Source organism: Parasteatoda tepidariorum, chromosome 12 (assembly GCF_982258835.1).
Source record: "Parasteatoda tepidariorum strain Cologne lab strain chromosome 12, Ptep-v5.0, whole genome shotgun sequence".
NCBI lineage: Eukaryota > Metazoa > Arthropoda > Arachnida > Araneae > Theridiidae > Parasteatoda > Parasteatoda tepidariorum.
In genome coordinates this window covers 28,124,990-28,149,033 of record NC_141766.1, presented here as the reverse complement: position 1 = coordinate 28,149,033, position 24,044 = coordinate 28,124,990, and the positions used below count along the sequence as shown (strand labels likewise).

General features: G+C 29.2%; 1 protein-coding gene across 2 annotated transcripts in view; it reads left to right on the top strand.

The window, feature by feature from the left end:
* Nucleotides 1-18,556, top strand: part of LOC107455890 (uncharacterized) — a 42,386-nt gene extending 23,830 nt beyond the window's left edge. For both annotated transcript variants that reach the window (XM_087155890.1, XM_016073615.4), the window contains exons 2-3: nt 14,599-14,747; nt 17,256-18,556. In XM_087155890.1, coding sequence (XP_087012016.1) covers nt 14,599-14,747; nt 17,256-18,224 — 1,118 coding nt within the window. In that variant the 3' untranslated portion in view covers nt 18,225-18,556. The remainder of the gene's footprint in view (nt 1-14,598; nt 14,748-17,255) is intronic.
* Nucleotides 18,557-24,044: the final 5,488 nt, after the last annotated feature.

The following is a 24,044-nucleotide window of genomic DNA, read 5'->3' as shown; positions in this document are numbered from 1 at the left end:
GGCCAAACTGTTAAGTTAAATAATTTATCTTCTCCAGGCGTTACCTTGTCCAAATACACTAAGATAATTATACATTTTTGGAACAGTTTTAGAAGTTTAGTATTTCCGGAAATATCATAGTTATTAATAAACCTTTAGTTTCTCACATTTTTTATTTCAGTTATTGAGATTTTTTTAGATATACTCATTCGTTTTATGTAAAAATTGTGTTAAATAGTTATTTGGCATTTACAACTTTCCCAGCTTCTGGTGAGGGATTTTTCTTGAGTATTTAGAGTGCCGTTACCGTAATATTCCCGCTTTACCATTATATTTTTGACATTCCCCGTCATGAGCTCGTGGAAAGTGTACTTTTTATCAACTTTATTAATTTTTTAAAGTTTATATGAAACGATTTTCCTATCCTTGATTTGGGTCGCTATCTGTTAATAACTTCAGAAAATACAAATAAATAAATAAATTACCGAAGAAAACAATACAGGGCTTTCTTTACATAATTGTGAGTAACAATAAAGGTTAGTGTGGGGTCAAGAAGAAAGGCAACATGGGGGTGCTGTTTTCTCCTGCTCGCTGTGTGTTCGTTCTTTTGATCATTTATCATTATTCTTTTGATCATTTTTATTTCTAGTTATAAACACAGAATTTATGAATTCGGTTGCTTATTAATTCAGAAGTTCAAGCTTATGGCTACTTCTTTACAGTAGGTAAAGTTTTGAAATTTCTACCCATCTTTTCACCAAAAATGATCTAAAAATCAAATCAATTTCAGGTAAGAAGACTAAAGAACATTGTAAAAATTTTTGAAGTATGGTTGCCGCCCTTTTTGCTGCTGAGTTAAACTAAATACATTAAAAATTACAGAACTGTAGACATCATGCAAAAAATAATAATTGACAAAATAATAATTGCTTGAAAGAGTTGCGAATATAGTACAAAAAAAATGCGCTTGTTTCTTAGAAGAAATATTTTTGCAATAATGCCATAAATTGATTATGATGCGTATGAGAATATGGGTTGTCAGTAAACAAACAAACAAAAATGAATAAATAAATAAAACTAAGCGAATAACTAAATAAAAAATGTGATCATATGCACTATAAAAATTTTACATCAACAGCAAAAATTTTGGAAATTAGACACCAAAAATTTTTACAGCAAATTTCTCAATCAATAAATCAATTTTATGCCAAAAATAATTTTAACAAATCATTATTAGAAAAAAAATGGTTCTACAAAGGGTTAATAAATTTGATTTACAATGATTTTGTCTACTATTGTACATGATAAATTTAAACAAATATACACTGTAAAAAAATGTTAATGCATAGTTGACACCATTTTTGGTGTTCAGGTAATATTAATATAAAACTGTAATAATAGAACTGTAATAATGACGAATAAATATAGAACTGTAGTTATTCGTGCAAAAATATTCGATAAAATTGACAAAATAACAATTGTTTGAAATAATTATCGCAAATAAATTACAAAAAATGTGCTTGTTTTTTAAACGAAATGCTTTAGAAAAGAAGCCATTAAATTTTTTCTAATGCGCATGAAAATATGTGTATTTTTTTTCTTTTTTTGTAAACAAGCAAACAAAAACTGAGTAAATAAATAAATAAAACTGCAACGGTGAAAAAGTAAATAAAAAAATATGATACGTGTACTATAAAAAAAATTTTTTTTTCTCAACATAGAACATGATGGCAACCGTACAGCCAACATTTTTTAGAGTGTATAGTAACTGATAATTATGCAATAAAATCTATTAAGTGTGAACAAAATGTAAAAAATATAGCATAACTTTAACTGCTACTTCAACAGCACCTCATATATTGTGTAGAACTAGAACTAGAACTTACCGTCTATGAATCATTTATTAAAGATGTTTTTAAATTAGTTTCTTTGTGTGTTTTGTTCAAAGTCTTTTGATTTTATCGTAGTTTTCCAGAATTTTTCAAACTGAATTTAATATTTACGGAAATATCGTAGTTATTATATTATAAATATTTATTAACTTAATTTATAATTTTTGCTCTTAAATTTCATATTGCATTAAATAAACTCAGCTGCTACAAATGAAAATTGCCCGTAAACAGGTACTTGGTGTTTTTTAAAGCTGTTTTAACAGAGGTTTTGTCTGTTTTACTTTAAGTCGTTTTGTTTATCGTCGTTTTCGAGAATTTTATCGAATTTAATTTAAAAATTACGGAAGTACAGTTATTACATAACAAAGGCTTATTTCCTTTAATTTCTTATTTTTGCTCTAGAATTTTTTTTGGTATTAAATAAACCGTTTCTTTAAATAAAAATAGCATTAAATAGTTACTTGGTATTTTTTAAAGCTGTATAATATAGTTTTTTTTTGTTGTGTCTTCATGTAATTTAATTTTATCACCATTTTTATCATTTGTAATTGTATAAATTTCATAATTTTTTGCATTATTTGTAAGCTTCAACAATAGTTAAAATGTCAAATTAAAACTTTCGAATAATCCGTTTATGATTATTGTTCATCAATTTTATTTACATTTTATTTTAAAGTTAATATTTTGTTCAAGAACTTAAGACCAAAAATTAAATGCTTTAACATATTATATATATTTTTTTATGGCAGAGTGAATTGCAATTCAGTAATAGCGTTTACGTTTAGCTAATTATTATTCTTTATTGTTTTGTAATGGTAACAGTTCCCATTTAATACTTTATTCATAGTGATTTTTTTTAAAAAAAGAGTAACTATGAATGAAACATATTTTTTCCAAGCGTAATACGTGCGTCTATCGAATTCACTAAGTGCAATAAAATTTTAGCATTATTTGTAATCTTCAATAATATTTAATATTAAATTAACTTTCGAATAACGCTTTTAAGATTAGTGTTCATCATTTTCTTACATTTGTTTTAATATTAATATTTTGTTTGAAAACTTAAAAGTAAAAATAAAATCCTTTCAAAAATTTTCTCCTTGAATATTTCTATTGTAATTCTCTAGTTAATCATTCACAATTTAAATATGACCTTTTAACTTTTGTAATTTGTCGCACTGCGCAGTTTCATAATACCATTCTTTACATAATAGAAAAGCTTTCTTTCTATGTTTTGCGTGAACATTTGCGTGTCTTTCAATGATAAGGTAATACCTAATATCCCTTAATGTAGACTGCATAATGAACGGAGAAAAATGTCCTTGAATTTAATTCCATACCATGACACAACCATATTTTACACCCTCGCTGAAAGAATTATTACTACGATATAATTAATTATATATTTTATTTTCTACTCTTTTTAATAATAACAACAAAAAAAAAATTATGAGCTATTATAATACCATTTTGTTTATTTTACCAATTTACTTAATTGTATTTCTAAATAAACATGCGTTTTTATTATTCATTAACTTCTAATGTAACTTCTGATGCAATTTCATTTCATTAGTTTTGTTAACCATCGCTATTTGATTAATTATATCTCGTATGAAGTAGAAACATTTTTCGTAATTGTGCAATGCTACTGTATTAAAAAGTTCTGCTCTTATATTTGTTTTATTATTTTTATTTTTTATTTTTAACCATTCCGTTGAGATAAAAAGGCTGGCATAGTTTTTATGGTAACACATTTTCCCCTGGAATTGATTAACGATTAACGAATGGTATATGCATTATAAAAATGGACGAAACTTTGTTCGTTTGCGAAGAAACTATTTCTTGGTATATGCACTGAGCGAACATTTCGTCAAAGTGAAGAAATAACTATCGTCCCTTTTACGGAAAAACGAATTTCGTCAAAAAAAGCGAAATGTTTCCGTGTTTTATTTTTTTCCAAAAGAAAAAAGAAACAGCATGCGGTGGTCGTAATGCCTCATAGTATTAGGGGGACCGGAAAGTAATGTCGTTTCGGCTCATTAAATATTCGTTAGTCTTATAAACCAATTCATATTTTCGATCTGGCATTAAAGGGTTGTTGCTAACGAAGGTGAATACATTATTTATTAAAAATAAAATCTTGATAACAAATATCAAATGCACTGAAACGACATTGCTTTCCGGCTCCCCTAATACTTTGAGAGTTTTATTGTTAATCATTTTTTCGAGGGCACTATATAGGTGGATCAATGTCGCCTCAACAACACATGATAGATAGAATAGAGAGAAAATTAACATCCGAAATAAATGTCCGAAATGGGGTTTGAACCTGGGATCTTCCTGGTATGAAGCCAACTCCTTGACTACCACGAAGATCGTTCTGCTTATATCGTCGTTCTAGTTTCGATCGATATTGTTATTCGATTGTTTTCATTCTAGTTTACAGATTCCACAATGAATGATTCCACGATGAGGTTCCGAGTTAAAGAAACATTTTCGTTATATTTTTTAAAGTTCTTGTTTCGTCACAAATGAGGTGATTTCGCGACAGAATAATTCTCAAAATTACGAAATACCGCTCAAGTATTCGTCAAAAGTGAGAGTTTTATTTTTGAGAGTGTAGAACTTATGTATAATAAAGCATCCTATAATTTAACAAAAATTTTTTGACGTAGCTATTTCTTCCAGATTAAAATGCATCATTGGATTTTTATGACATATTAATTCTTTTCAGGCTTTCATACTTGATACTTAACTGCGGAATTAGATTTTTTGGTGATATCAAAACTTAAAAAATCGAAAAACAATTGTGCCGAGCTTTTTCATACATAAAACCAGTGCCCAATTATCCTGAACTGGCTCAGGGACTGAACCTTGGTTTAGTGCCCCTTTCAGAAATGTATCGCTATTAATTTCAAAGTCTCAATTTAATTCCAAATTATTCTAATATTTCAAACAAACGCGATATGGACATAAGTTTCTCAGTAAACTGCCAAGAGGTTTGATTCATGCTGCTGAAAGTACTAATTATGTTATAAAAATGTGATTTACTGCATTTCTAAAACATAAGAAACCAATGATGAAAAGAACATGTTCAATTATTAAGCTACGTTTAAAGTAAGTCCAAAACACATTTCCATCTTCAAAACCAAAAACCTGACTCGTTCTATTTTCAAAATAAATAAAAGTTAAATAAAAATTGAAATTTTTATCGATGTAAAATTTTTATAAGCTTTCTTCATATTTAATTCGGTTTTTTCAGCTTCGTAAAAACGTACTCTTAAAGAAACTGACGAGCAAAATTTTAGTTATACTTTTTGCCTTATTGACTGAAAATATGTAATACATAAAAAACAAAATAAATGAAACTAGTTTTTTCACAATGACGTCACACTCTTCTAGCCTAATTTAATTTTATATTATAAAATTCTATAACCGACGTTGAACAGCTGACTCAATTTTGAGTTTAAACTTATCAACGTTCAATTCCCTAGAATTGTAATTTTGAACCCAACCCAGAAGACAAAGGAGCTTCAGGCTCAAGCATTGGGAGAAACTAGCATTCGTGGAGGACTTTTGGATGAAACTAAGCAGTATTTGCGCTTTATGGGAAGAAAATCCACGAAAACCTTCCGCGATTAACTCGATAGCAAAGGGGACTCTAACCCATGATTTATCTACCACTGAGGATATTTTACATCAGCACTGTGGTTGGTGCTAGCCGAATGCAGAAATATCGACCAGCTATCACTGGTTATCGAACCTGGATCACTTCATTGGGAGGCAAGAGCTCTATCCCCTGAGCAACCCTTCCTCTCTTCTAGCCTAATTTCCCTTTTCCATCTTGATTCATTTTTATAAGCTAGTGTGGAAATCAATAATATTATGTCGTAAGTCGTAAGTAATAATATTATGTCTTTATGAAATTAAATATTTCAGAGAAAAAAAAGTAGTTCCCAGTTTCTAGTTTTTTCATAAATACCTTGTAAGTGAGAAGGTGCTCAAAAGTGCTTCTGCTAAAATTATTTAATGATCCTTTTTGTCTACTGACCTTTATTTCTGGGAATCTTTCAATATTGTGAAAAATCCTAATAATTTAGTTAATGATCTTTCTAGTATTGAATACTTTCCCATTATTTAAGAAAACCATTTTAGTTTTATTTTCTTTATCTTGCTCCCTGAGGCTCTCTCTGAATCCCTTACACATATTTCTTATCTCCCTTCTTTTATTAACTTGCTCATGCTTGTTCCTCTTCTCTGATTGGTTAAACCACTTTGCATGTGTTTGCATTGTTACTGTTTTTACTGACATTTTTATTTTAAGAGTGTGGAAGGTTCCTGTTTATGAAACCAAAATTCATGTATTCCATTCATGTATCTTTTTTGTGCTTTATTCGCTTTTTTCTATTTTAATTTCTACGTAGTTTAAACTTCATATTTTTTAAACTAAAATGCCTCAACATTTTTAGGATCTTTAAAAATTTATAAGGGAATAAATCGGTAAGACTAAAGTTTAAAAATTAAGAAACAGCGAATTTTCCTTAAACTAGTTAGAAGAAAGAATACAACTAAAACTTCGATTATGGCTTTAATATAATGGGTAGGTCATGAATTATAAAGTTTAAATATCAAAATTGATGCACTGATATAGACTGACAAGTTTGAAAGCTACTGTTACTTCCATTTTCTTCTGCATTTAGATTATGATCCCTTATGAAACCAAAAACACATCATATGCGTGAAATATTTTTGTTACTTTTTCATCGCCATTCTTTTTTTTTTTTTTTTTCATTGCTGAATAAAAGGACCTCAAACCAATTTTTCTCCCTCCTATACTTCCTATATTCATTTTGACCGTAGGTCAATTACAGAGAGCCCGCTCAAAAAGTTTCTATTTTTGTCCTATTGATTTACGCGGGAAGTATGAGGTCTTACGATATGTAATTATAATCACCCGCATGAACTAGGCAAAGCTCGTTGTAAAGAAGAAAGAAAATGTATTTTGCGAGGAGATATAATGCGGCTATTTAGAGCAAATATGAAAAAGGAAAATATTTTCTATTATTTTCAGAGGTGGTGGCTTATTTTTAATCTTATTCTTTCGAAGGCTCTGTTGCCAGATGAAATAATATTTTTCCGTGGTTAATGTCAGTGATGCCAACTTTGTTGGTAAAATTTTTCTGATGCTAACAAAATTCATTTTTATGTATGATTCTTAATTTAATAAATGCGACATTAAGTTATTTTTCTCACTGCTGCATATAAACTATTCAAAATTTTGCATCATTAATTACAGTAATCTTGTACCGTGTGTAATCTCGTAGCCGTAATCACGTGATCTCGTAATATCTATTAAAGTGTTCTAAAATTAACAGAAATTCTGCAAGATTTAGTACATAAATATCTGCCACTTTTTAAGACTTTTTGTGGCAATGAAATTAAACAACAATGAAATTATATTTAAATTAAATTATATATTATATGATATATACATTATATGATATTATATATATATATATATATATATATATATATATATATATATATATATATATATATATATATATATATATATATATATATATATATATATATATATATATATATATATATATATATATATATATATATATATATATATATATATATATATATATATATTATATGTTATTATATATTTAATCACGCAAGAAATTTATAAATGCGCACTTATCTTCTTTAAAACGATTTATTAGTTTGGAATAATATATGAATAATAAATTAATGTTCAGTCATGAATTACAGACGATTCGTAAAACTTTTCAATGATCTATCCTAAAAAGGATTATATCGTTTTCTTTGAGGAATGATACGCCTTTGTTTTCGAAATATTTTTCGGCTGCAACAGTGCAAACCAAGCGTATCTCCTTGTCATATATCAAACGATGACGATTTGATTTTTTTCTTAGATTATTTGAATAATATTAGTGAGATTACCAGAATAATTTTTGGATTAATAAATTTTCTGATTGTATTAGATAAAAAAAAAAAATTCGTAAAAAAGAAATTCTAAAAGGAATTCTCAAGGAAGAATTAATAATAATGTGAAGAATTTTTTGAAAGTAAAAAGACGCAAAAAGAAAAATTATAGCCGAAAATAAACCACTAAAAATAAAATTTAGATGGTTTAGTTTCGGCTATAATTTTTCTTTTTTTGTCTTTTTACTCTCAAAAAGGGTCTTCACATTATTATTAATTCTTCCTCTAGAATGTTTCGTAAAAAAGGAAATTATTAAAAGAATCTTAGAGGAAGAATTGATGATAATGGGAAGACTTGTTTTGAGAGCAAATAGACACAAAAAGAAAAATTATAGCCGAACTTAACCATCTAAATTTTAATTTTTGTAATATTAAAAATATGACTTATGACAGTTGCGCTCTAAGCTCTTTATTTGATACACTGTTGATGAATAACAAGCATTTTTAGTCGCAGGTTCTTTGAACAATAATGGAAAAAAAACATTGATTTATTAAAAAAAAATATTTTCTTCTCATTTAATTTAACTGTGCTCTGTAGTCCACCACAAAGGCAAACTTCTCTCAATGCTTGATACAGGAGTTCACTCGTCTTCCGGATTGGGTTCGAAATTACAAGGCTACGGAATTGAGCATTATCCGTCATAAACCCAAAAAAGTGGGTGATTGCTCAGCGATGGTTACAAAATTATAAAACGATACTCTATATTATATTTTTGAATCAAAATTCATGAAAAAAAAGGTAGTACCCCTTTCATGCTTAATTTCTGGAGATTTTCCTCTGCTAGCTACTACAATAGATGCTAACTTTTGCTCTTTTTCTGAAACATTTTTTTGTTCTCATATTAAAATGTTTGCTTTAATTGTTGGTAAAATAAATTAAAGTAAGAAAAAGTTCATCTTATCATAGCTTAATATAAATTTAAATATTTATACAAAAGCTCTTTTATTGAAATGTTAATATTATGGAGTGCTGATAGATTAAACAAATTTCTGCTATTTTAATACTTGTCAGCGATTTTAATACATTTTACAAAAAGTGTCGAAGCTTGCAGCACTTTGGAAAAAAAAATTTAAATAAATACTAAATGATATTAAATCCAAATTAAATTTTTAATAATATTATTTTTTTGCTAACACAATTTTTTTCAAATAATTAGCGTTAATTATCTAGCTCTTCGTAAGAATTATTTTCATTTTCTTCACATTTTTACGGCAACCAAATTTTACATACCATAACATCTATCTGAATAAAATAAAATACGAACAATAATTTTTTACACGAACTATCCACAAAACAGTTTCTCGTTCGTATTGTAGTTAGAAGTTAACGGTTACCATGGTTATTGGTGATACCCCCGAGACAACTTTCAACGAAAAATCTGCTAGATGTGGGTGTATTCCTCGGAGTAACGGAGAAGAAGAACGAGCCAAATTTTAATGACATATTGTTGATGGGGCATTAATAATAGAAGGGTGAGCGAACTAGGAGAAAAGTGCTTTTTATTCATTGTTCATTGTCTCTTTTTATGAATATGTTTGCGTTAATGATATGTTTAGTATACAAAATATTTTCTAGGGGGTGTAAATTAGCATAAATATCATCAATAGCTGGATTGTTTTCAAAACTACTGCTATATCGAGTCGTAGTTTAGTTTGAAGTGAAAAGCTATATTTTTAATCATGGAATTTATAGATTATATTTATATTCACTCTCGTTTATTGTTTTATGTTGAATGTACTTAACAAAACATATATTATTTGCAATTATACAACTCATTTATTTATCTACTATAAGATAAATTTTATGGTTGTTAATTATACAGGATGTTGCGCAATCACCACCCCTAACCTTTTAAAGCCAATGACTGGGAACTCAATTATTTCTTTATTGAGTTTTTCTTCTGAGAACAAGATTCTGATTTAAACTTTAATACATTAATAATACAAACATCTATGTTTTTTCAAAGGATAGCTACATACATTCGATGGACTTAATTTCTTAGAGGAAATAAAGGAGCATTAAACGATTAAAAAAATTGCAAGTATTTGATAATTTCGCATTTTTTAACTTAAATATTCGTCGTCGAAAAAGGCATTAAAAGTTGAAGATTAAATAAACAGTTTCAAAAAAACTGTTTTGGAATGAAAACTGGCTCACATGACATGAACACATGACACTGGATAATAAAACATGAATAAATATTTCCTAATAATTCCCTTATATTTAATGTAAGTCAATTACTTATTCAAAACCATTTTGAACATAGGTTTAAATTAATTTCTTCAGCAAAATTAGTCTTCTTAACACTAGAAAGACTGAAACTTAGCCTATATTGCCCAAAAGCAGCCAAAATGACTGGATTGTTAGAGAATAACTAATGTGTAAAGAAATTTGTTTAAAATTAATTTTTAATATTTTTATATTATTTACAGCTATATAATAAGTTATTAGAAAAATATTAACAATAAAAAAATTATATGTTGTACAAAAATTCACAAAATTCTTAGAAATTGATTCAAATTAGACAAAATTTTAATTCTTAGATTCAAATTAGAATTGACAAAATTCTTAGAAATTGAATTCTTAGATCATTTTTTTTTTTCTAATTGAAATTAAAAAGCAGTCAAAATGCCATCCTTGGGCAATCTAGTATTAAAGTATTGAAGTAGATACTAAATTACAAAGTAGTTTGAATCACTACATCCACAAAAAAGTAATTGTAGTTAATTACATTTGTAACGAAGTAGTAGTTAACTACAAAAATAATGAAGTTTCTCCAACAACTGCTAAATATCCATCATCAGTTTACTTGTGAAAATTAAATGATAAGTATAAAGCATATTTAGGATCCTTCCTACCCTTTCCCTTCCTGCCCTTCAACAGTTGAGTTTGGTCGGAAAAGGAAGGGCCTCTTAAAGTGACCTCATACACCCAGTTACAGTTTTATGCTTTTGCTTCGGATATTTTTTAGAAGTACTCAAGTGGAAACATGATTTAAACATTCTTTTCAGTAACCTTGCTGCAACGTTTTAATTTTTTTCCTGTAACTAACTCGGTAGTAAATCGGAATGCAGGATGTATACAGTGCTTTAACGACCGGCCGAACTCAACTGAATGCAGGATGCATACAGTTGAGTTCGGTCGGAAAAGGAAGGGCCTCATAAAGTGACCTCATACACCCAGTTACAGTTTTATGCTTTTGATTCGGGAATTTTTAAGAAGTACTCAAGTGGAAACATGATTTAAAATTTTTTCAGTAACCTTGCTGCTACGTTTTAATTTTTTCCTGTAACTAACTCGGTAGTAAATCGGAATGCATGATGCATACAGTGCTTTAACGATCGGCCGAACTCAACTGAATGCAGGATGCATACAGTTGAGTTCGGTCGGAAAAGGAAGGGCTTCTTAAAGTGATCTCATACGTCCAGTTACAGTTTTATGCTTTTGCTTCGGGAATTTTTTAGAAGCACTCAAGTGGAAACATGATTTAAACATTCTTTTACGTAACCTTGCTGCAACGTTTTAATTTTTTTCCAGGAAATAACTCGGTAGTAATTCGGAATGCAGGATGCATACAGTGCTTTAACGATCGGCCAAACTCAACTGAATGCAGAATGCATACAGTTGAGTTCGGTCGGAAAAGGAAGGGCTTCTTAAAGTGACCTCATACGTCCAGTTACAGTTTTATGCTTTTGCTTCGGGAATTTTTTAGAAGATATGGAAGCATGATTTAAACATTCTTTTACGTAACCTTGCTGCAACGTTTCAATTTTTTTCCAGGAAATAACTCAGTAATTCGTAATGCAGGATGCATACGGTGCTTTAAAATTTTAAAAGTGGTATTAAAAATTTTGCGGGTTTGAAGCTATTTTAACAGTAATTACCACAATGCTCCGGAGAAATAAACATTGACTCGAAGTCTGCAGTTTTGTTTAATTTAATTCGAAAGTGAAAGCTTAATAATAGTAAATTTACAACTTAGGTGCAATTCAATTGTATCACTAATTTTGTTTTTTAAGTCTCATGCTGACCCTGGTAGAGGCTTAGATAAATTTTAAATTTATTGTCAAAAATGAAGTAAAAAAAAGTGCATTCATTAACAATACCCAATATCTACAATAAAAAACAAAAACAATATTGAGAGTCGCGGTGGCTCAAGGGACAGAGTGCTCACCTCCCAGTGATGTGACCCAGGTTCAAATCCCAGTGTTAGGTTATCGATACGAATTCTGCTGCAGGCTCGCACCGAACACAGAGCTGAAATAAAATATCGCCAGTTGTAGACGGATGAGTTATACTTTTTTTGCCATTGGCTGACCGTGGGAAGTTTTCGTGGTTTTCCTCTCTCTGCAAAGCAAATGCGGGTTAGTTTCATCAAAAAGTCCTCCAGAAAGACTCATTTGTTCTAATAATTGATCCAGAAGTTCCCTTGTTTTCTGGTTTTGGTTTTAAACTGGCAGCGGAGTTGAATTAATACCTCCTAGAAGAGAGAAGGCCTCAGCATAACAAAACCATAAACAAGAAATTGTATCCTTTAGTAGTTCAAATGTAATTACATCTTCCGTATTTTCCCCCACTGTGCAACCTCATAGCCTGAACGTAGTAACGTCTTTCTTATTTCCTCCACTGCGTAGTTTATGTTTGTTGCTTCGGGCTACTGAGTTTTATAATCGTCGTTGAACAGCCGACCTTAGTTTGGGTTTACGACTACTAATGGTTGTTCTTTTTGGTTGTTTAAAGGTTGTTCTTTTCTACGATGTGAATAAAATTTAGAGGTTTTAGGTAGCTTTTAATAAAAATTATTTTAACTTTTTATAAAGCTGTGAGAAGTATACTTTTCACAAACTTCATTAATACTTAGATGTCGATGGGAAGCTATTTTCTCACTTATGATTTGTGCTGCCATCTGCTGAAAACCTCCGGGAAAGAAAAACCGAAACCAATGAAAAGAAACGAAACCAATTGTTAAGATAAATGCGGGTAAGTTAACGTAATGTCAAGAAAAGAAACTAACTCTAGGTAGCTATAGTTTCTACTGAGCGTTATGTATCATTCGATCGTTTCTCATTAAGTTCATTTATAGCTGTAATTACGGAATTTATTAATTTGGTTATATATAAACATAGAAGTTGTTTATTATTCAGTTATTTATAAGCATGGAAGTTGCTTATTATTCAGTTATTTATAAGCATAGAAGTAGTTTATAGTCAATTCTTTACATTAGGACATAAACTTCTTCTATGCTTAAAAATTGCCTTTATTCTTCACAAAACTCTCTCTCAAATTTTCAACAAAAAAATTGCCTTGAAAATCAAACTGAATTTAGATAATAGGCGAAATAAATTTCTTTTTATAATTCAATCTGATTCACAAAAATATTTTAACGAAATATTATCAAATTTAACTTTAATATGGAAAAATGGCTCTACTAAGGTTAAAGGATTGATTTATAAACATAGACGTTGCTTATTATTCAGTTGTATATAAGCATAAAAGTTGCTTATTGTTCAGTTGTTTATAAGCATAGAAGTAGTTTATAGCCAATTATTTGCATTAGGACATAAACTTCTTCTATGCTTATAAATTGCTTTTATTCTTTACAAAATTCTTTCTCAAATTTCCAAAAAGAAAAAAAAATTGCCTTGAAAATCAAACTATATTTAGATAATTAGCGAAATGAATTTCTTTTTATAATTCAGTCTGATTCCAAAAAATATTTAAACGAAATTTTGATAAATTTAACTTTAATATGGAAAAAAATGGCTCTATTAAGGATAAGTGATTGATTTATAAACATAGAAGTTGCTTATTATTCAGTTATTTATAAGTATAGAAGTAGTTGATGGCCAATTCCTTACATTAGGACAGAAACTATTTCTATGCTTATTAATTGTTTGCATTCTTTACTAAACTCTCCCTCAAATTTCCAACAACAAAAAAGATTTCCTTGAAAATCAAATTAAATTTAGATTTTAAGCGAAATGAATTTATTTTTATAAATCAATCTCATTCCCAAAAATGTTTTAAGGAAGCATTATTAAATTTAACCTCAATAGGAAAAAATGGGCCAAGTAAGATTAAAGAATGCCTTTTTATTTTATTTTATTTTATTTTATTTTATTTTATTTTATTTTATTTTATTTTAATTTATTTTATTTTATTTTAATTTATTTTATTTCATTTCATTTCATTTTATTTTATTTTATTTTATTTTATTTTATTTTATTTTATTTTATTTTATTTTATTTATTTTATTTTATTTTATTTTATTTTATTTTATTTTATTTCATTTACAATGCGAGTACAATTTAGAGGTTTTATGTAGCTTTAAATAAATATTTTTTCATTTTTTTTATTTTATTTCCAATGAGCTGCACAATCGGTCTTGCCGATGAGCAGACCTAGTGCGTTCTCCAAAGGTGGTATCCACTCTTTCAGGACCACCACAATGGGTGAGATACCGTTGGTCATGTTGATTTGGACGTCTAGTTTCTGCCACACTAGATGGCAGCACCGAGACTCTATTTTGGATGCTAAAGTGCACTAGGAATATAATTTTGCCGGAAAATGCCAAGAGCCAATAAGGCACTCCAGGGATCTTTTACATGCCCCATTAATAAATATTATTATTATTAAAATATTTTGTTGTTAAAATGACTTCTTCACATTTTGTTGTTTTCAAATATAAAATCTCGATTGATATTTTAGGTTGGATGTCTTTAGTAATGAAAGATGGGAAAACTGCTGGATATTTTTCTAGCATTGGAGATGTTTCTAGATCATCTTGGTCTTTATTTCTTGTACAAGATCAAGTTATTGGTCTGAAATCTACACCTGAAGGCCTGCAACGTGCAATTGTAAGTTGCATTATATTATCAGTTTTTGGTCTAATATGAGTTCAACTTTTTTTTCTCTTTTAACAACAATGAAAAGATATGCATTTTATGAAAAATCGTATAAATGTTGTTAGTGATGGCTTTAAAGAGCTTAGAAGTATCTTAAAAGCAATTGTTTCATTTCAGTATATATATAACGTTGTGAAAAATTGAAGGCAAGTAGGTGATTGAACGTAATTTAAAAAACAAACTAAGAAATCAAATTAGCAATAATCAATAGTAAGACATCAAATAAAAAAATAGGAAATTTAGTTAAGTACCATGTCCCGAGTCGTTGCATTATAATATTCAAACTGTTTTTAGTGCTACTTGGCAAATTTCTTTCTAAATTATTACAGAGTTTAATCATTTTTTGCGCTTTGATTTCTTTTTGGACTGTTAAGTAACCAATAAAAATTATGAAATAAGTAAACGTGCGTATAATGAAAGAGAATTTATTCTGCAAGAAAAATGAAAGTTGCGACTAAAAATAATGCTTATTAAAAAAAATAATTATTTTAATTATTATCACGATTAAGTTTCAATTTATAGGTTAAAAAATATCGGAGCGAAGATAATATAATAACAACTATTACTTCTTTTATTAAAAGTTATTGTTATATTATTTTACGATTATTATATTATTTTATGTTTAAAATACTATTATTATAATATTATTATTATTATAATATTATTATAATATCATTATTAAATTAATAATAGCTATTAATTCCTTTTCTTCTTTTTTGTAAGCTTGAAATAAAATAAAGTTTTAAATATAAAAGAAGATAAAATTTAAAAAAAATTACAATTTATCAGGCTTAATTAATTTAAAAATTACAATTATTTTAAATTACAATAATTTACAAATTACAATAATTTACAAATTTAATTACAATTATCTTATATGAAATAACAATTTATCTTAAAAAGGGGTAATTAAGAAATAGATAATAACGGCAAGAGCAATGATTTTACTGACCAAAAGATTTCAAATGCCATTGAATAATTGTTTTATATAAAAAAAATATCATTAAGGAATATTTTTACTACTTTTAAAACTCAAGCAAAAATATCTATTGCAAATATATATTTTTAATTAGTTATTTATGTGTAATTTATATAAGTGACCTTATATAGATTAATAACTTCAATAAATAAAATTGAAATAACTTTAAATATAATAACTTTAATAAATAAAATTGTTTATTATTAAAAAATATGATGAACTTACTGCTTTGGTAAAATACTTGAAAGACTGTTTGATTGAACAACATACACTAATTTTCAAACTAACTAGAAAAAACTATAAGCTGTTTAGAGTAATGAGCAACTTACAAGCAAAATGATGAAAATTCTAGTCATTTAGAATTTTAGTTATAGCAAGAATCTCTCTTCCTGTTCTTAGAAAGGAAGGGTTGTCCTTCTTAGAAAGAGAGGGGTTCTATGGGTAAAAAAAGAAAGGCACGTGTTTATGTATATGATATGAACAAAAGGTCAGGTGTTGGACTGTTCTGATGTCCTGTTTCTTCCTGGATGAGACAGTTTCTTTTAAAATTACATTATAAATCTTCTCTCAAAATTGATACAACTTTATGGATGGGCAACAAATTATAATTTTTATTAAACAAATAAATTTTATTAGACAAATAATTTTTATTAGACAAGTAATTTTTATTAAACAAATAAATTTTATTAGACAAAAATTTTTTATTAGACAAGTAATTTTTATTAAACAAATAATTTTTATTAACATACATTTTATCATATTATAATACTAAGAAAATAAACAAATAATTTTCATTAAATAAGCAATAAGTATTACTTTTTTATAACCGTCGTTGTACAGCCGACCCAATTTTTTGAATTCACTCCCATGCCTTGTAATTTTAAATCCAATCCAGAAGACAAGGAAACTCCTGGATCAAGTATTGGGAAAATGTTCTCCTTCGTGGAGGACTTTTTGATGGAACTAACCCACATTTGAGTTACATGGAGAGGAAAACCACGAAAACCTCTCACGGTTAGTCTGATGGCAAGGGGTCTCTAACCCATGATCCGTCTATCTCTGAATTTTACGTCTATCTGATATTTTACGTCAGCGCTGTGGTTGGTGTGAGCCGGGTGCGGAATATGCATCGACCAGTCATCGCTGGGATTCGAACTCGGTTCATCTCATTGGAAGGCGAACGCTCCATCCCATGAGCCACCACGACTCAATAATTTGGCCCATCAGGGGATCGAATAAGTATTACTTATAAAAATCTTTAAAATAAATTTTCTTTCTGTATTATAATTAATTGGAACATTTCGGGGAAGGGGGGTCTGAACCCCTATATCTTTCCTCGCCGGCTACGGTCTGGTACAGGATATTTAATTTTTAAATTCAGGACGCTCTTATTATTTTAACAACATGACAAAAATGAACAAAATGATATGTATTTGGAAAAAGATAATTCAAAGCATTATTAATGTCTTTATATTTTGCAGGTTTATGCAGGAGTTGTTTTAAAAGCTGTTGGAAGTTTTGAAGACCAAAATCGACAATCTCTTATTAAAGACTATAAAGGTTACATTCACCCAGACCTTATGATGTATCTAAAATGCCTAACCCAGAAAGGAGAAATTATATTTCTTCCTTACAGCGCACGAGGAAGATTTTATTGCATATCAACCCCTGAAGCTCATACAATAAATCATGTGTATCTTTTATCCAATTTGCTACGTGTCACTACTTTACCAGCTCTTGTTCGTATCATTGTTGGTCCAAAAGCAAGCGTTGCGTTGCCCTTGACAAATATTCTACAACTTGATGAAATTCGACGTGAGACAATAATTCTTGGTTGTACTATGATTGATAATGAACCAACTCTTCTTGAAATAAATGCTAGCTCAGAGTTTTCTTTTATTAGAGTGAAAAACGAAGCAGCCGTTCAGATGTCAGAGGCATATCAGCGTATGTGTCATATGTGTGTAACAGAAGGAGACAAATGGCGACAGCAAATACGAGTGGCTCATTATGTAGTACCTAAAAAAGAACCATTTAAAATGATTTCAAAACTTCCATTTATGCCTCCTGGTTTTATTCCATATGGTTCAAATAGACTCCGCTCAAACAAAGAACAAAAACAAATTCTCCCAGAATGTGACTTTATTGACTTTTGTCGGCAATCCGGCCGGGAGAGTATATTTCCTAAAAGATTCTGGATGTTTCGACGATCAAGAAGATATGAACCATCAAAAAGGAGCGAAAGAAGTCATCGAACCAATTTTGATGTCATCAGAGGATATTATACAAAAGGCAAAAGTGGACGTAGTATGATTTTGAATTTGCCCTATCGAAGTTCTTTAAGAATTATTAAAGATACAAAGAAGGATTCGTTAAGACGAACAAGCTCAGATGATGGATATGCTACTTCATTTATGGAAGACGAATCAATATATAATTCAATTTATTAAGCAACATATTATTTATTGAATATATACAACATATTCAAATTATTACGCAACATGTTATTTGGTGCAATTTTAAAATCCTTTTTCACAAATTTATGTCATGTTTGACATTTCCCTTCTAAGCTTTCATTAAGTTCTCGTATTATTACGGCTCACTTGATGTATAAATGCCACAGCCAGTAGACTGCACAAAAGCCATTGGTTTTTGCTGTTTAGTACTACTGTGCTCCGTCTACAAGCACACTTTTCATTTTGAAAATGTACTTTCTGCATTTATTCATTACATTTTCATATTTGTATATTTTTTGAATAAAATATATTTCAATTTCGTTTCATTTTTGAAAAATCATTTTTGATAAACCAGTGAGCTTCTTACATTTACCTATTAACAGTCAGCGTTCCCATGAAATGTTTTCTAGAAATAAAATACTAGTCATATAGTAGTAATACTAGTAAAACTAGTAAAATACTATATTATTCTTGAAATTTTTCAGATGGAATTTTTTCTAGAAATAAAATACTAGTCATATACTTCTAACACTAGTAAAACTAGTAAAATACTATATAATATTAATAAAATACTACATCATTCTTCAAATTTTTCTAAGAGAAATAAGACATTTATTTCGTGTCATAATATATAAGTAAAATAAATATTTATATTTTGGTCTGAAATTATGTTATTGTGATATCTTGAAACTCATAAAATATAGCCAACACTAAAAAATACCAAATCTAATAATAAACCCCTAGTACTTTTTCCGTAAAAGTACTTTAATGACAACAAACTGGAAAGAGGTTAAAGTTAAATTTTAATGGTACAGTTGTGTAAATGAAAAAAAACAACTTAAATTATACTTATCTCACCTTTATTACTATGTGAAAACTCCACATAGAATTATATAAAATTGTTTGTCGGCTATTACAGGCTAATAAACCAATGCTAAACACTTAACTATTTCCAATTTTGATTAAACTAAGCACATATATACCTGGACTTAGCAAATTTTCTATCCAAACAATTAAAAATTGCGAAAACTAAGGGAGTTTACTAAAGTAACATTTTATTTTTATTGCATTTTTTTTACCGGTCTTAAACAGCAGACTCAATGGTGAGTTTATAACTATCAATATTCAACTCCATAGCCTTGTAATTTTGAATTCTACCCAGAGGATAGGGAAACTCCTGGATCAAAGATTGGGACAAATTAACCTTCATGGGGGCTCGCCTTCCAATCAGGTGAACCGGGTTTGAATCCCCAGCGATGGCTAGTCAAAACTAATCCACACCCGGCTTGCACCGACCACAGTGGTGACGTGAAATATCCTCAGTGGTAGGCGGATCATGGATCAGAGTCCCTTTGCCGTCAGGCTAACCGTGGGAGGTTCTTGTGGTCTTCCTCTCCATGTAACGCAAATGTGGGCTAGTTCCATTAAAAAGTCAAATTTTCCCCAATACTTGATCCAGGAGTTCCCTTGTCTTCTAGATTGGGTTCAAAATTACAAGGCTACGGAGATAAACATTAGTAGTCGGAAACCCAAAAAATTGGGTCGGTTGTTCAACGACGGTTATGATATAAAAATACATTTATCGCCTCACTCTCAGGGAGTATTCTGAAAATTTAAACTCACCGGCGCAGGAGTTTCTGCAGAAGGAACCCAGGATGCGACACCCGAGCCTAGTGGTCCGGCTGGGTCACCGCCCATGGCGTTTTTTAAACCAAAATTTCCTTTTGCAAATACTTGATAACAAGCCCAGTAAAAACATCAAGAATATCTCTTACAGTAAAAGTGCTCTCAAAGTACTATTTCCAATAAACTTCAGCCACGATACAGTGCTCAGAATAATACTTAGATGAACAAAAACAGTAAAAATACAGTGAGAAACCCATATGAAAACAATTAGTAAAATTTTATTTTAAATATATTTCAGCTAAATTACTAGACCCCAACACAATGATTGTTTTGTAATGGCTTCTGTAATTTATACCCCCACACAATTTTTTTCTCCAGAAGGCATAGAATTAACTTTAGAAATATATTTCAGAAACTAAATATTTTTTTGAAGAAAAAATGTATTTAGAGTAATTGTAAAACTTAAATCAAAGTTCTCAAACAGAAATCTTTTATTCATTTGTAAAGATTTACCTATACAGAATGCCTTACTTAATTTTTATTTTGTTAATAGTTTTGATTGTTGTTGTTAATTTACGTCGTACTAGAGCTGCACAATGGGCTATTGGCGACGGTCTGGGAAACATCCCGGAGGATGATCCGAAGACATGCCATCACAATTTTGATCCTCTGCGGAGTGGATGGCACCCCCGCTTCGATAGCCCGACGACCTACGCGCGAAGTCGAGCACTTTACGGTAGCACAGTTTGACGAGGACCAATACCGCACACCCTCGGTCCTCACGCAGACTGATCCAAGTGGTCACCCACCCGCACACTGACCACAGCCAGTGATGCTTGACTTCGGTGATCTGCTGGGAACCGTGTCTTAACGATCAGTCCACTGCGGAACTAACAGTTTTGGAATCAGCAAAGCTATTGACCTCTTGCCCTCTTAAAACCCTTTGCATAATATTAAAATTTAAATTATTTTAATATAAATATTTTTTCAAATTGTTGCCAAGTTGAAAGTGAAATTATAATTAAAATGTAATATTACATTACATTACATTAATATTACAAAAGAAATTTTTCAAGATTTTTTATTTTTTTATTTTTTAGAAAGTTAAGTATTTTTATATAATTGAATGCTCGCTAAATAGAAAGTTCCGCTGCGAATAATGTAGCAAGCTCTTATAATAGAAAAATACCTTTTTTGTATCACGCTTTAACAATATTTTCACAATAAAATGAAAGTAAACTTTGAACTGCCTAAATAACATTAAAAAAATAAACATTTCGTGACTGAAACAATAACATTTGCATTGAACTTCTAATTCCTCGAAATCTCTTTGTTCTGATTTTACATCTTTGTTTTAGAGTTAGTTTAAATTAAACTACCAATCAAATATGGGCATAATGCTTAACTTCCAATCAGTTGTGTGCACGTAATAAAACTTCTCACTTACTTAATTTTTTCAGCAAATTTTCACTTTAAATCACATCAATGCTTTAAACTGGAAAGTGTTTTATTTTACGCCATTGATTTTCTGTATTACTTTAGCTTTATATTTCAAACTTCTTTACCTGTGCATCAACATTAACATCTGTAAGTATTTATTTTTTTATTTATGTATATAGTTTTATTTTGCTTTTTTAATGCAAAAAAAGCATACGAACAGGGGTGTTGCCAAAATAAGGGGTACGGATGTCGTAGCTTTCCATGTAGTGTTACGAGAAAATTTGTTAAATTTCTTTTTTACATATATGTTTAGATAGTTTTAACACGACAGTTAAATTCTTTGTACATTTATGTATACTGCTATAAAGTTATAAAAAAAATTTCCAAATTTTTTTTACTTCAAATGAGAGAAAAATTTTCAGAGATTTCATTCCAGGTATTACAAATTAGAAAATACGTACAGTTAATAATTTTCCTCACTATGATTTTTGAAATAACGAAACGTTAATCACGCAAAATACTGAAAAATGATAACAAACTTGTATGTTTACAGTCTTTCGCACCAACAAGCAGTTCTCAAAATGGCGGATCAAGTAGGAAATTAAAGCATGTCTTTTTTAAACATTTCATTTATAGCTATTTTTTGGAGGTGAAAAAGAAGTTCTTAAAATTTTTAATTTAAAACATGTTGGTTGTTTGTATGCCTGGTGGCGTAACCACTCGGCTACATATATATATATATATATATATATATATATATATATATATATATATATATATATATATATCCTAGTTTTTCACCGATTACGACTTCAAATGTGGGTGGGAAATAGGGTTCGAGAGAGGGAAAAGATATGTAAAATTTATGTATAGAAAATCATATTGTTGTGTTTTTATATTATATTATACTAGTTATATTATATATAGCTTCAAAATTCTGTTTGCTTTGCTCTAATTGAGTAAGATGTGTGTGTGATCCACTACTTTTTTATGTGTATGTAAAAATTATAAATACAGTAGTTATCGCATTTAAAATGTTATTTTTGTAATAAAAAGTCATTTTTTAACTTTTATAATAATATAAAAAACAAAATTAAACAGTCACAATTTTTTTCCATTTTTGGTCCATTTTTCTGAAATAAATATAACAGTTAACATGTTTATGCTTAAACGACGAAAAACAAAATAACTATCAAAATATAACGAAGTATTTCAGAGAAAGGCGGGAGTAGAAACATCTAGAGAGCCTAGAGTAAAAGAGAGTGGACAAGGGAGAAACGATTCCTGATTGGTGGAAAGAAAAACTTTACCGCCGGAGGCGAGAGTGGAAAATTCGCCATTGGAATTTCACGGAGTGAAAATTATCTGACTCAAAAAAATTATGTTCTGTATTAATAAATGCATGTAATAAGTTCATTACTTACTTTTTTTCAATAAGAAACTTCACAGTTACAGTAAATGTTAAAATTATGGCTGAAAATTTGGATAGTTGTTAGTTATTAGAATGTATCCTTATTATCACTTACTTGCTTGCATATAAAGTTATGTTTATCTCAGTGTAAAGAGAACAAGGCAACAAGGTGATGAAATAACTAATGGTTAGATAAGAATAAATGTATTTACTTTTAATGCACATAATTTCTATCTAAATTACTTATAAATTTTAAGATTTGAGCATCTTTTTATCAAAACTTCAGAAGTGCAGAGTTTGGCGATATTACTTTGACATGTTGGCGCGTTACAATGTTACAATGCGCGCTACAAAGTAGCATTTGTTTACTTTTCGTTACCAACTGTATAAAATGCTAGTTTGTTTTAAATTTCAACTAATTATGGAAATTTTTGTTTACAATTTGTTGAAATAAACAATACCTTTTCAGGTGAATATGCGATAATTTTTTCCTGAAAAAGTAATAAATAATAATAAATTATATAATTTGTATTATTAATTATTATTTCTGAAATAAATGGCATAATTATTATTAATTTTTATATTTTATTTAAGGCATTTATTAAAAGCTGAAGTCTTTTCATAAGTCTTTTTTTTTTCATTGACGTTAATTTTTTAACAATTTCAGATGCTAGACAATGTTTCTTAAAAAATCTGTAATATGATGTGCTTTCCAATCTTAAAGTTTATATTATTGATACTTTAGTATATACTCTTAGAATAACAGAACCTTCAGAATAACACCAAATGAGCGAGTGGCGCCAATTTCGGTGTATCATCTGGCAACCCCCTTGGACAAAAATCTGACGGCAGCGCATGCGCTCTTGGATATTGTCATCACTCTTTTCAATACAGGCACTCTAGAAACATCAAAACTTGTTTGATATCTGAAAGAAATAGAACTTCAAGAACGAAATCAGGTTCATCGACCCGTTTCATCAGTTAGTCAAACTGGTTTTGACGTTTTTCCTCCACATTTCTCTCTACAGATTCGACAGATTTCGATGGCGTTTTTAATTCTTCTTCGCTTAAATTCCCTAGTAACCCCTTTTGTGAATAGTTTTTATATTTATTTTTTGACGAAAGCTCTAAGAATACATAAAGATAATGATTAGATTGTATATATATTCAAATTCTTGTTGCTGTAATATATTTGTGCTAAATTCTTTTTGAAAAAGGATGGTTACTCTTCTTTAAAAAGGCAAAAGTGGTAACATGTCAAAAGTGGTGGTGGTATATTGTTTGAATTTATTTGCAGAAGCAGGATTGTTCTGTCTACCATTATATATTTATGGTAT